At 36.6% G+C, this 14,162-nt stretch overlaps 1 protein-coding gene across 4 annotated transcripts in view; it reads right to left on the reverse strand.

Moving 5' to 3' along the window:
* SCLT1 (sodium channel and clathrin linker 1) overlaps positions 1 to 14,162 on the reverse strand; it is a 190,491-nt gene that overhangs the window by 67,792 nt on the left and 108,537 nt on the right. For all 4 annotated transcript variants that reach the window (XR_007125225.1, XM_047718435.1, XM_047718433.1 and 1 more), the window contains one exon: positions 4,480 to 4,551. Coding sequence is in view for 3 of the 4 variants with exons in the window: in XM_047718435.1 (XP_047574391.1) it covers positions 4,480 to 4,551 (72 nt within the window). In the remaining variant the exon portion in view is untranslated. The remainder of the gene's footprint in view (positions 1 to 4,479; positions 4,552 to 14,162) is intronic.

Genomic DNA, 14,162 nt, shown 5'->3' on the forward strand with positions numbered 1-14,162 from the left:
AAGAGTGTTCTCCTTTCTCTGTATCCTCCCCAACACCTGTTTCTTGTGCTATTAATTTTAGTCATTCTGACAGGTGTGAGGTGGTATCTCATTATGGTTTTGACTTGTATTTCCCTGATAATGAGTGACGCTGAGTGTCTTTTCATGTGTCTGTTAGCCATCTGGATGTCTTCTTTGGAAAAGTATCTATTCATGTCTTCTGCCTCTTAACTAGATTGTTTTCGGGTGTTGAGTTTGATAAGTTCTTTATAGATTTTGGATACTAACCCTTTCCTCCAGATAAACTTTAGAGTCAGTTTGTCACTATCCAGAAAATAACTTGCTAGGATATGACTAGGATTGTACTCAATCTATAGATCAGACTGGGAAGAACTGACATTTTGACTTTGAGTCTTCCTATCCATGAACATGGGCTATCTCTTCATTTATTTACTTCTTCATTGATATCTTCCATCAGAGTTTTCCTCATATAGATTTTGCTAGATATATAACTTTTTATGTACTAAGTTAAATGGCACTGTTTTTTTTAATTTAATTTTTTTTCCGTGTTCCAAAATTCATTGTTTATGCACCACACCCAGTGCTCCATGCAATACGAGCCCTCCATAATACCCACCCCCAGGCTCACCCAAACCCCCACCCCTACCCCTCCAAAACCCTCAGTTTGTTTCTCAGAGTCCACAGTCTCTCATGGTTTGTCTCCCCCTCCAATTTCCCCCAACTTACTTTTCCTCTCCATCTCCCAATGTCCTCTGTGTTATTCCTTATGCTCCACACGTAAGTGAAACCATATGATAATTGACTTTCTCTGCTTGACTTATTTCACTCAGCATAATCTCCTCCAGTCCCATCCATGTTGATACAAAAGTTGGGCACTGTGTTTTTAATTTAAAATTCCATTTGTTCATTGTCGGTATATGGGAAAACAATTTCCTTTTGTATATTAACTCCGTATCCTACAACCTTGTATGCCAAAATTGCTTCTTTGTTCCATGTTTTTTTGGTTCTTTTTTTGGTTTGTTTTCTACATAGACAATCATGTCATCTGCAAACAAATTTCTCCCTTCCCAATCTGTACAACTTTTATTTCCTTTTTCAGTCAAATTGCATTAGCTAATGTTTCCAGCTTGATGTTGAAAAGCAGTGGTGAGAGGGCATATGATTGCTTTGTTCCTGATCTACTGGGAAAGCTTTGGTTTCAGAGCTATAGGCTTTTTGTAGATATTCTTTGCTAAGTTGAGTAAGTTCCCCTCTGTTTCTAGTGTACTGGGAGTTTTTATCATGAATGGGGGTTAGATTTTGTCAAATGCTTTTTCTGCAGCTATTGATATGATTCTCATATGATTTTTAATATGGGTATTAATAACAAGGTTGGATCCCACTTCTGAAACTGGTGAATGATATGTAAAGAAAGGTTTGTGATAAATATATTATGCATCTCTCTCCACCCAATCCACCATTTCATGGATAAATGACAACTGAAAGAATATTGGGTTAACCTCATATAACAAAGTTAAAATAAGACAGTAAATTGAAACCTTTACAGAGACATACATTAATTCTATTAAAAATTCACTGTAATACCAAAGCAAACATTTAAAATTACTATTATTAAAAAGCTTTCATGGATATTTGCTATTAATCCCCACCAATATTCTTATCTTTTGGGAAAGATATGATCAAATGATACTAAATATTTTTTCAAGTACACATAGAGTATTTTCTTTTTTTTTTTTTTTTAAAGATTTTATTTATTTATTTGAGAGAGAGACAGTGAGAGAGAGCATGAGCGAGGAGAAGGTCAGAGGGAGAAGCAGACTCCCCATGGAGCTGGGAGCCCGATGCGGGACTCGATCCCGGGACTCCGGGATCATGACCTGAGCCGAAGGCAGTCGTCCAACCAACTGAGCCACCCAGGCGTCCCACATGGAGTATTTTCAAAATCATACCCTATAGTCTACCATAAAGAAAATCATAAAAAGTATTAAGAATCAGGGGCGCCTGGGTGGCTCAGTGGGTTAAGCCGCTGCCTTCGGCTCAGGTCATGATCTCAGGGTCCTGGGATCGAGTCCCACATCGGGCTCTCTGCTCAGCAAGAAGCCTGCTTCCCTCTCTCTCTCTCTCTGCCTGCCTCTCCGTCTACTTGTGATCTCTCTCTGTCAAATAAATAAATAAAATCTTTAAAAAAAAAAAGAATCAATATCATATAGATTATAATCTGTGGCATCTATTTAACTGGATTAGAAAATAATAAAAAGATATCTAAATACCTACGGATGTGAAGATTCAAAATTAAAAAATTTTTTTTTAAATTCACTGATCCACAAAAGATCATAATGAACTTTTCATTTAACTTGTATAAAATTAATAACCAATCTTCTTACTCATTTGCTGTAGATTAACAGCAATCTCTGTTAGTTGGCAGAATTAAAACCTTGAGTATTCTTAGAAGAAATTGTACCCTGTAGGAGAAAGTAAAAGCTGTGCTGCTTTCCAAGGGAGATATGTGACTAGACTATCTCTGGCCTTTTCTTAAATCTATCAAAAAATCTGCACACTAACCTAAAACACAAGTTTTTCTTCTTCCTACCAGCATAACTTAGTTTTGGGTTAGCTAAAGTATGCTTAACTTCTCTCCTTGACTTCATCTTTATGGTTCAGGTGGTAAAATTGGTATGTAAGAATATGTCAAAAGCTGATGTCAGGTTATTATGTCTCAAACCGTAGTCTGAGTTTTTGAGTTACCTGAGAAAATCTGCTTTTTAAAGTAGTTGAATACACTTTTCAATTAATCAGTACAGTTTTCCCCATGGAATCAATAAGACATCAGATAATACTTAGTATCTTTAGAAAAATCCATCTTAGGGGCCCCTGGGTGGCTCAGTGGGTTAAACCTCTGCCTTCGGCCTAGGTCATGATCTCGGGGTCTTGGGATCGAGCCCCACATCAGGCTCTCTACTCAGTGGGAGGCCTGCGCCTCTCTCTCTCTCTCAGCCTGCCTCTCTGCTTACTTGTGATCTCTCTGTCAAATACGTAAATAAAATCTTAAAAAAAAAAAAAGAAAAATCCATCTTAGCTATGGATTACAATTGTTTTACTATAAATTGTAAGAAATACTTCATAATAAACTGAAAATTTTTTGCTTTGAAGTGAGTTTATATAACTCTGGTTGTGGCTATTAAGAGTTATTATACTTAAAATCTCTGCAGATCTTATCCAACACACATTCCTTCGGGAAATGAGAAAGAAATAGTGTTCTTGTCCCTCCAGAGTTTACAAGCCATTAAATGATGTTGGATTGGGGTAGGATCTTCTTTTTCTAAGCTGTGAATCTGTTGATAGCTAAATCAGTTCACACAAGAGAAAAAGCAAAACAGCAAGGTGATAGAAGAGGAAGCAAAACTAAAAAACAACAAATAATTAGACATGACTAACTGGCCACATAGCATCCCATTAATTTTAGTTAATGTTCCTCCATCCTTAAAACAGATGACATTAAGCAAACAAAAAATAACACTGTTTCTTGTTCTATTATGATCAGGATCTATACACATAGACAAAAGTCTCATCACATCTCATTACCGAGTTTGTAGAATGTGGAAAATATGCTCCTTCTTTCAGAGTTCTTTAAATATCAGTGAATAAATATTAAAAAACATGCTGTGAAAAGACTAGGCTAGGCCATGGGGAAAATAAAAGGAGGCACAAGACTCTTCTACTCTGAGGTATTTACAATCTAATTGGAAAGTTAAGATTTTTATGAAGAAAGAGAACATAATGTAACATATTTATTACAAGACATAATTCACTGCTAAGTTTTACTGTCAAGATTAAAAGCAATATAGAGATTGAGAATATATATATATAGAGAGAGAGATTCAGATATAGAGATTCAGAAAATATTAGAGTTTGTGAAGTTGAAAACGTCTTTCTAATCTCTGAAAATTCCTGTACTTTTATTCCCCTGTAAGCAAAGCTATTAAATTCCATTTCATCAAATCTTGTTATTAAATTTACATATTTAATTTCACCTCTAGACATACAAGTACTCTTTTCTTTTCTCTTCTTTGTCTATTTATCCTTCAGTACTCATTTCTTTTGGGTAGCTTGTCTTTCTTCTTTTCTGCTGTCATATATACTTTTTCTTTCTCCCTCATCTCCCAAATGAACCTGGCATATGGTAGCAGTTGCAGATGGGTGCTTCAATAGCATTCTGTGTGTTCTTTGTCAAAAAAAGTAATTGTAGTAAAATGTGGTAAATGTCATCCATCTTTCCTGCTAGACCGTAAGTTCCAAGATTGCAGGTAACACATGTTTATTTTGACTTTTACTCTTCTCCAAACATCTAGTCTAATTCCTGGCTTAATAAGTATCGTCTGAATGAACAAGAATGCCCATTATAAGATTCATTAAAATGCATCCTGGCCTTTAAAATAATCAATATTCAGGAGAAAATATCAATATAGTCTTCTAACATACCATTTGAAGGGCTGAAAGTTCTTCTGTTAGTCGAGAAATCTGTATGTTATACAGTTTTCTTGCACTTGCAACCTGTAAATTAAGACATTTACAAATTGTTTAGGTTCTCAAAAAATGATTAATGCCCAGTAAAAATATTTAGGATAATTATTTTGATAAGAAATAAATATGTAACTTTTAGGTCATAAAAGTAAATAAACACATGGTATATTAAAGAGTCAATACCATGATAGTGGTGGGAGTGAGTGTCTATTAAATTTTATCATATTAGAAGTGAAAACTGAGAAAAATTCAAAATATTTACTAATCTCCTTAAAGATAGTAACTGAGGGCATTACAGGTTAACATAAGTAACACATTTTATGAAAAATAAGTATATTTTCCAAAATTGAAAATTTTTTAGAAGAATGGTATTTTACATTTTTGCAAATTTCCTTAATGTCTGGTTTAACAGAAAACAGCTAGATTCTCATATCTACTTCTACGTTCAATCTGCTATGTTGCTACATATTGTTAGCCTCTGTAAAACAATACTGTATACTCATGAGAGAATGAGTATGAAAAAAGCAAACAGAAAACCGTAAGTATGAAAGTTAGATTTGACCTTGCAGACTCTCTGAACACCACCTTTTGAAAACTCCTGCCATAGAGCACTTTAAGAGAAAAACTGAGTTACACACTAAAAATATAACTAATAACTTTGAAGGCACTTTTGTTTTATAAACAGAAGAATATTTTTATATTGCACATATTACTTTGTGAGGGAAACTTAGTTGAATTAAAATTTAAATTACTTCAGAAACAGTATGATTAATGTATACAGAATATTTTGAAGAATTATTTACATCTCATCAGGATGGTTCCTAACAATATATTTTTCTAATAACTACTCACACTTTTTAAAAAGACACGAGGAATACTGATACTGATGCTATGTCATCAGTAAACACGTATGATCTAAAGATTTTTGGAAATTTTCTAGGGCCTTATAAAATATACTATTTCTAAAACATGAGGTAAGCTTTCTTTATTTATAACATTGACATATTTTATTACATTCACATACATTTAATTTGGTTAATTAATATGAGTTACTTTTCTGAAGACATGACAAATATCTGTGAGTCCCTCTGAGCTCCATTTTAGATTTTAATTTGGTACAAACTTTGCCTATGAATAATTATATGATGGATCAATCTATCCTATTTATGGGTCAGTGATAACCACAGTTTGCATTTACTGAAGTCTGATGTGTGAAGAACTGTTTAGAGTACTTATTTAAGTGTTATTACCTCATTAATTCTCACCAAGATTCTGATTAAGTAGTTATTATCACATTATAGATGAGTAAGATTAAGGCACAAAGAAATTAAGTCATGGTTTTCAGGATATAAAAATTTTAGTTCCTATGAATGCAGTCATGTCTGTCTCTCACACCAAAAGTGTTCTTTTTAGTATCTAAAAACGATGCAGCTAGCATGAAGGTTTATGACCATAATAGTAAATATATTTTGAAATATTTTTACAGTAATGCTGATAAATTCAGTGAATTAAACTATTCACACTTACTAAAAAGACTTTAGGATTACTGAAACTGATAGTATATCATCACTAAAATCCTATGCTGCAAAAGTCAAAGAAAATATTTTGAGATTAGTATCTGATAAAACACAATGTAAATCTTATTATGCGAGCAAATACACATATCTGAGAGGCAGTTTAATGTGACTGGGGTTCAGAAGTCTGTATGGGAACTAAAGTCACCTCTCTTACCCTAACCTCACTTTCCTTATTTTCTTTGATAATTTATGGATAGTAAGAGTATTTATAAACCAAACAGTAAGATAATTAACATGAGAAAGACATAGGAAAGGCCAATAATGGTGCAAATATTACCTAACTGGATGAATGTAATTTTGATCACAAATTTTAAGCCATGATTTAAAATCAAAAGAAAATTAAAAAAAAATAAAATAATGTTATTTTCACACATTAAGTTTCACTTGTTTGAGAGAGACTGGAAAAAAAAATCTATTTTTGTATTTTAAAGAAACGACCTATTATCTCATTTTGTTCAGTTTTATAGCCAGAACATATTTTACTTTGTTAATAGAAAGATACTTTTAAAGTCATTAGACATAAGTAATCCCCAATTCAATAGATGGAGAACATGTCAAATTATGATAAGTGGGGCAATTATCACCAATACAGCTTAATATTTTCAAACAAAAACATTAAAAAATATATGTAAAGGGGAGGAGCAAGATGGCAGAGGAGTAGGAGACCTAAATTTCTCTGGTCCCAGGAATTCAGCTAGATAGTCATCAAACCATTCTGAACACCTACAAACTCAACAGGAGATCAAAGAGAAGAACAGCAGCAGTTATAGGAACACAAAAGACACCAATTTCTGGAAGACAGGACATGCGGAGAAGTGAATCTGAGGCAAAAACACATGAAGACAGACCACAGGGAGAGGGGTCAGCTCCCAGAAAGTGACAGAGCAGTGGAGCACAAAATCAGAACTTTTAGAAGTCTGCTCTGCTAAGGGTCGTCGCTCTAGAGGCTAAGTGGGGGTGGGGTGGGCTGAGGGGTGTGGAGCCTTCACTGGGACAGCATGATCTCAGGACTCGTGGGGTCACAGAAAGACCAGGGATGCCTGAGTGCAGCAGAGCTCCTAAGTAACAAGTGGGGAAGCCGGCTGCAGAGACAGAGTCAAGGAGGGGACGCTCAGCTCGGGGTTACCTTAAAGTGTGATCCAAGGCACAGTTGGGGTAATACTCTTTGAGCAGGGACCCCACAAGTGACAGATCCAGGGAGAACCCCCCCTTCCTTCACCAAGAGGGGTGGTGTGGGGGCACACTGCAGGAATCTGCTGGGTTTGGAGACTCCAACTGGGGCTGTGTGCCAGAGATAGAAACTCTTGGTCAAAGGCTGGGTGAGCTCAGAGTGCGGCTGGAGACCAGGGAGACAGGACTGATTGACTGCTTTACTCTGATGGCTCAGTGAAGGGGGTGGGAGGGTGAGCTCTCGGCTCCTCCAGGGCTGGAGACTGGGAGGCTGCCATCCTAATTCTCATCCTCCAAAGCTGTACAGAAAGCTTTAAGGCAAAAAGACTACCAGAGCAAACCCAAGCAGAGTACTTAGCCTGGCCTCAGGGAAGGGTGGTACAATTCTGCCTCAGGCAAAGACATTTGAGAATCCCTGCAGTAGGCCCCTCCTCCAGTAGATCAGCAAGAGCATCCAGCCAAGACCAAGTTTACCGAACAATGAGAACAGCACAACACCAGTGCTAGGGGAATACAGCACATAGAATTCACGGCTTTTCTCCCATGATTCTGTAGTCTTTCAAAGTCAAATTTTTAAAATTTTGGTTATTTTTTTCTTTTTCTATTTTTTTGAATGTGTCCTCTTTCCTATTTTAACCTATTTTACCTATTTTGCCTTATCAATACCATTTAAAAATCTTTTTAAATTTTTATTATTTATTTATTTATTTATTTATTTATTTATTTTAAAGATTTTATTTATTTATTTGACAGAGAGAGATCACAAGCAGGCAGAGAGGCAGTCAGAGAGAGAGGAGGAAGCAGGCTCCCTGCTGAGCAGAGAGCCCGATGCGGGGCTCGATCCCAGGACCCTGAGATCATGACCTGAGCCGAAGGCAGAGGCTTAACCCACTGAGCCACCCAGGCGCCCCTTAAATTTTTATTTTTATAGTCATATTCTATCCCTTCATTGTATTTAACCTTATTTTTTTTGTATACAAATAAGCTTTCCTTTCTTTAAAATGTTGGGATACAGTTTCTTCTAACAGATATACCCTAAATCTAACATATGGTTTTGTTCTAGTCTCCAGCCTGATCACATTCTCTCCTTTTTTTTTCTTTTCTCTTTTTTCAACCAACTTATCTTATTCCTTTTTAAAAACCTTTTTAAATTTTCTTTTTCTTTTATTTTTAATAAAGATTTTATTTATTTATTTGACACAGACAGACACAGTGAGAGAGGGAACACAGGCCAGGGAAATGGGAGAGGGAGAAGAATGCTTCCCACTAGCAGGGAGACTGATGCGGGGATCAATCCCAGGATCCTGGGATCACGACCTGAGCCAGAGGCAGATGCCTAATGACTGAGCCACCCAGGTGCCCCTAAAATTTTTTAAATTTTCATCTTTACAGTCATACTTCATCCCTTCATCATGTTTACCCATATATATGTATATATATACGGGTGTGTGTGTGTGTGTGTGTGTGTGTGTGTGTGTGTGTGTGTGTATATATATATATATATATATATATATATATATATATATATATTTTCTTTCTTTAACATTTTGGGAGGCATTTTCTTCTAACAGACCAAAATACACTGAAAATCAAGTGTGTGGCTCTGTTCTATTCACCATCCTAATCACAGCTACATATTTTTTTCCTTTCTTTTCATCCCAGATTCAAGTCTCTTTTGATTTGGTTAGTGTATACTTTCCTGGGGTCGTTGTTACCCTTTTAGCATTTTGTTCTCTCATCCATCTACTCTTTTCTGGACAAAATGTCAAGGCAGAAAAACTCACCTAAAAAAAAAAAAAAGAACAAGAGGCAGTACCGACAGCTGGGGACCTGGTCAACATGGACATTAGTAAGATGTCAGAACTAGAGTTCAGAATGACAATTATAAAAATGCTAGCTGGGCTTGAATAAAACATAGAAGATATCAGAGAATCCCTTTCTGGAGAAATAAAAGTTAAAATCTAAGATGAAATTTAAAAAGCTATTAATGAGGTGCAATCAAAACTGGAGGCTCTTACTGCTAGGATAAATGAGGCAGAAGAGAGAATTAGTGATATAGAAGACAAAATAATAGAGAATAAAGAAGCTGAGAAACAGAGAGATAAACATCTACTAGATCACGAGGGGAGAATCTGAAAGATAAGTGATACCAGAAGATGAAACGGTATTAAAATAATTGGGATCCCAGAAGAAGAAAGAGAGAGGGGGTTAAAAGGGATACTGGAGCAAGCTATAGCAGGAACTTCCCTAATTCTGGGAAGGAAATAAGCATCAAAATGCAGGAGGTACAGAGAATCCCCTCAAAATCAATAAAAATAGGTCTACACCCCATCATCTAATAGTAAAACTTACAAGTCACAGTGACAAAGAAAAAATCCTGACAGCAGCTTGGGACAAGAGGTCTGTAACCTAAAATGGTAGAAATATTAGACTGGCAGCAGACCTATCCACAGAGACCTGGCAGGCCAGAAAGCATATGATATACTGGCATGATATATTCAAAGCACTAAATGAGAAAAATATGCAGCCAAGAATATTATATCCAGCTGGGCTGTCATTGAAAATAGAATGAGAAATAAAAAGCTTCCAGGACAAACAAAAACTAAAAGAATTTGCGAAGACCAAACCAGCCCTACAGGAAATACTTAAAGGGGTCCTCTAAGCAAAGAGAAAGCCTAAAAGTAACAGATGAGAAAGGAGGCAGAGACAAAATACAGTAAGTCACTTTACAGACAACACAATAGCACTAAATTCATATCTTATCCTGAATGTAAAGGCTAAATATTCCAATCAAAAGACATAAGGAATCAGAATGGATAAAAAAAAAACAAGACCCATCAATATGCTGTCCGCAAGAAACTCAATTTAGACCCAAAGACACCTCCAGATTTAAAGTGAGGGGGTGGAAAACAATTTACCATGCTAATGGACATCAAAAGAAGGTTGGGGTGGCAATCCTTCTATCAGATAAATTAGATTTTAGCCAAAGACTATAATAATAGATGAGGAAGGACACTATATCATACTTAAAGGGTCTATCCAACAAGAAGACCTAACGGTTTTAAATATCCATGCCCCTAACATGGGAGCAGCCAACTATATAAACCAATTAATAACAAAATCAAAGAAGTACATAGACAATAATATAGTAATTGTAGGGGACTTTAACACCCTCCTTACTGAAATGGACAGCATCTAAGCAAAAGATCAACAAGGAAATAAAGGCTTTAAATGACACACTGGACCAGACGGACATCACAGATATATTCAGAACATTCCATCCCAAAACAACAGAATACACATTCTTCTCTAGTGCACATGGAATATTCTCCAGAATAGATCACATCGTGGGTCACAAATCAGGTCTCAGTTGGTACCAAAAGACCGGGGTCATTCCCTGCATATTTTTAGACCACAATGCTTTGAAACTAGAACTCAATCACAAGAGGAAAGTTGGAACTCAAATATATGGAAGCTAAAGAGCATCCTACTAAGAATGAATGGGTCAGCCAGGAAATTAAAGAGGAATTAAAACAATTCCTGGAAACATTCAAAACTGAAAATACAACTGTTCAAAATCTTTGGGACACTGCAAAAGGCAGTCCTGAGAGGAAAGTAATATAGCAATACAAGCCTTTCTCAAGAAACAAGATAGTTCTCAAATACACAACCTAACTCTATATCTAAAGGAGCTGGAGAAAAAAAAAAAAATGAAACCTAAACCTGGTAGAAGAGAAATAATAAAGATCAGAGCAGAAATCAATGAAATAGAAACCAAAGAAACAGTAGAACAGATCAACAAAACTAGGAGCTGTTTCTTTAAAAAAATTAATAAGATTGACAAACCCCTGGCCAGACTTACCAAAAAGAAAAGAGAAATGACCCAAATAAATAAAATCATGAATGAAAGAGGAGAGATCACAGCCAACATCAAAGAAATACAATTATGGGGGCGCCTGGGTGGCTCAGTGGGTTAAAGCCTCTGCCTTCAGCTCAGGTCATGATCCCGGAGTTCTGGGATCGAGCCCCGCATCAGGCTCTCTGCTCAACTGGAAACCTGCTTCCCCGTTCCCCCCACCCCCGCCACCTCTCTGCCTACTTGTGATCTCTGTCAAAAAATAAATAAAATCTTAAAAAAAAATTAAAAAAAAAAAAAGAAATACAATTATGGGCGCCTGGGTGGCTCAGTGGGTTAAGCCTCTGCCTTCAGCTCAGGTCATGTTCTCAGTGTCTTGGGATCAAAGCCCATGTCGGACTCTCTGCTCTGCAGGGAGCCTGCTTCCCCCTCTCCCTCTGCCTGCCTCTCTGCCTACTTGTGACCTCTCTGTCAAATAAATAAATAAAAAATCTTAAAAAAAAAAAAAGAAATACAATTATAAGAACATATTATGAGCAAGTATATGTGGGCACATTTGACAATCTGGAAGAAACAGATGCATTCCTAGAGATGTATGAACTACCAAAACTGAACCACAAAGAAACAGAAAACCTGAACAGATCTATAACCAGTAAGGAGATTGAAGCAGTCATCAAAAATCTCCAAACAAACAAAACCCCAGGGCCAGAGGGCTTCCAAGGGGAATTCTACCAAACATTTAAAGAATTCATAACTATTCTCGTGAAACTGTTCTAAAAAATAGAAATGGAAGGAAAACTTCCGAACTCATTTTATGAGGCCAGCATTACCTTGATCCCCAAACCAAAGACGCCATTGGAAAGGAGAATTACAGACCAATATCCCTGATGAACATGGATGCAAAATTTCTTATCAAAATACTAGCCAATAAGATCCAACAGTACATTAAAAGGATTATTCACCACGACCAAGTGGGATTTATTCCTGGGCTGCAAAGTTGGTTCAATATCTGCAAATTAATCAATGTGATACAAAACATTTAGTAAAAGAGAGAACAAAAACCATTTGAACCTCTCAACAGATGCTGACAAAGCATTTGACAAAGTACAGCATCCTCTCTTGAACATAACTCGTCACAGTGTAGGGATGGAGGGTAAACAGCTCAAGACCATAAAGCCGTCTATGAAAAATCCACAGTGAATATCATTCTTAACGGGGAAAAAACTAACAGCTTTCCCCCTAAGGTCAGGAACATGACAGGGCTATCCACTATCACCACTGCTATTCAATATACTACAAGAAGTCTTACAGCAATCAGACAACAAAAGGAAATAAAAGGCATCTGAATCACCAAAGAAGAAATCAGACTCTACTCTTTGTAGATGATATGATACTTTATGTGAAAACCCGAAAGACTCCACTATGAAACTGCTAGAACTCATACAGGAATTCAGTAAATTGTCAGGATATAAAAATCAATGCACAGAAATCAGTTGCATTTCTATATACCAACAAGACAGAAGAAAGAGAAATTAAGAAGCCAATCCTATTTACAATTGTACCCAAAACCATAAGATACCTAGAAATAAATCTAACCAAAGAGGCAAAGAATCTGTACTTAGAAAACTATAGAGTACTCATGAAAGAAACTGAGGAAGACACAAAGAAATGGAAAAACATTCCATGCTCATGGATTGGAAGAACAAATATTGTGAAAACGTCTATGCTACCTAGAGCAATCTACACATTTAACGCAATCCCTATCAAAATACCATCAACTTTTTTCAAAGAAATGGAACAAATAACCCTAAAATTTATATGGAACCTGAAAAGACCCCAAATAGCCAGAGGAATGTTGAAAAAGAAAACCAAAGTTGGTGGAATCACATTTCCAGACTTCAAACTCTATTACAAAGCTGTAAGCATCAAGACAGTATGGTACTGGTGCAAAACAGACACACAGATCAATGGAACAGAATAGAGAGCCCAGAAATGGACCCAAAACTCTATGGTCAACTAATATTCCACAAAGCAGGAAAGAATGTCCAATAGAAAAGAGACAGTCTCTTCCACAAATGGTGTTTCGAAAATTGGACAGCCACATGCAGAAGAATGAAACTGGACCATTTCCTCACACCACACACAAAAATAGACTCAAAATGGATGCAAGACCTCAATGTGGGAATGGAATCCATCAAAATCCTTGAGGAGAACACAGGCAGCAACCTCTCCGACCTCAGCCGCTGCAAATTCTTCCTAGACACATTGCCAAAGGAAAGGGAAGCAAGGACAAAAATGAACTACTGGGACTTAATCAAGATCAAAAGCTTCCGCACAGCAAAGAAAACTTTCAACAAAACCAAAAGATAACCGACAGAAGGAGAGAAGATATTTGCCAATGACATATCAGATAAAGGGCTAGTATCCAAAATCTATAAAGAACTTACCAAACTCAACACCCAAAGAAAAAATAATCCAATCAAGAAATGGGCAGATGTCATGAACAGACATTTCAGCAAAGACATCTAAGTGGCCATCAGACACATGAAAAAGTGCTCAACATCACTCAGCATCAAGGAAATACAAATCAAAACCACAATGAGGGGAGGTGAACCATGAGAGACTATGGACTCTGAAAAACAATCTGAGGGGTTTGAAGGGGAGGGGGGTGGGAGGTTGGGGGAACCAGGTGGTGGGTATTGGAGAGGGCATGGATTGCATAGAGCACTGGGTGTCGTGCAAAAAACAATACTGTTACGCTGAAAATAAAATTTTTAATGTATTATTAATTTTAATTATTAATTTTTTAATTAAAAAAAAAAACACAATGAGGTACCATCTCACACCCGTCAGAATGGGTAAAATTAACCAGCCAGGAAACAGCAGGTGTTGGCAAGGATAAGGATAAAGGGGAACCCTCCTACACTGTTGGAGGGAATGCAAGATGGTGCAGCCATTCTGGAAAATGGTATGAAGGTTCCTCAAAAAGTTGAAAACAGAGCTAACCTACAACCCAACAATTGCATTATAGTGTATTT

This window comes from Lutra lutra, chromosome 2, assembly GCF_902655055.1.
Source record: "Lutra lutra chromosome 2, mLutLut1.2, whole genome shotgun sequence".
Classification (NCBI taxonomy): domain Eukaryota; kingdom Metazoa; phylum Chordata; class Mammalia; order Carnivora; family Mustelidae; genus Lutra; species Lutra lutra.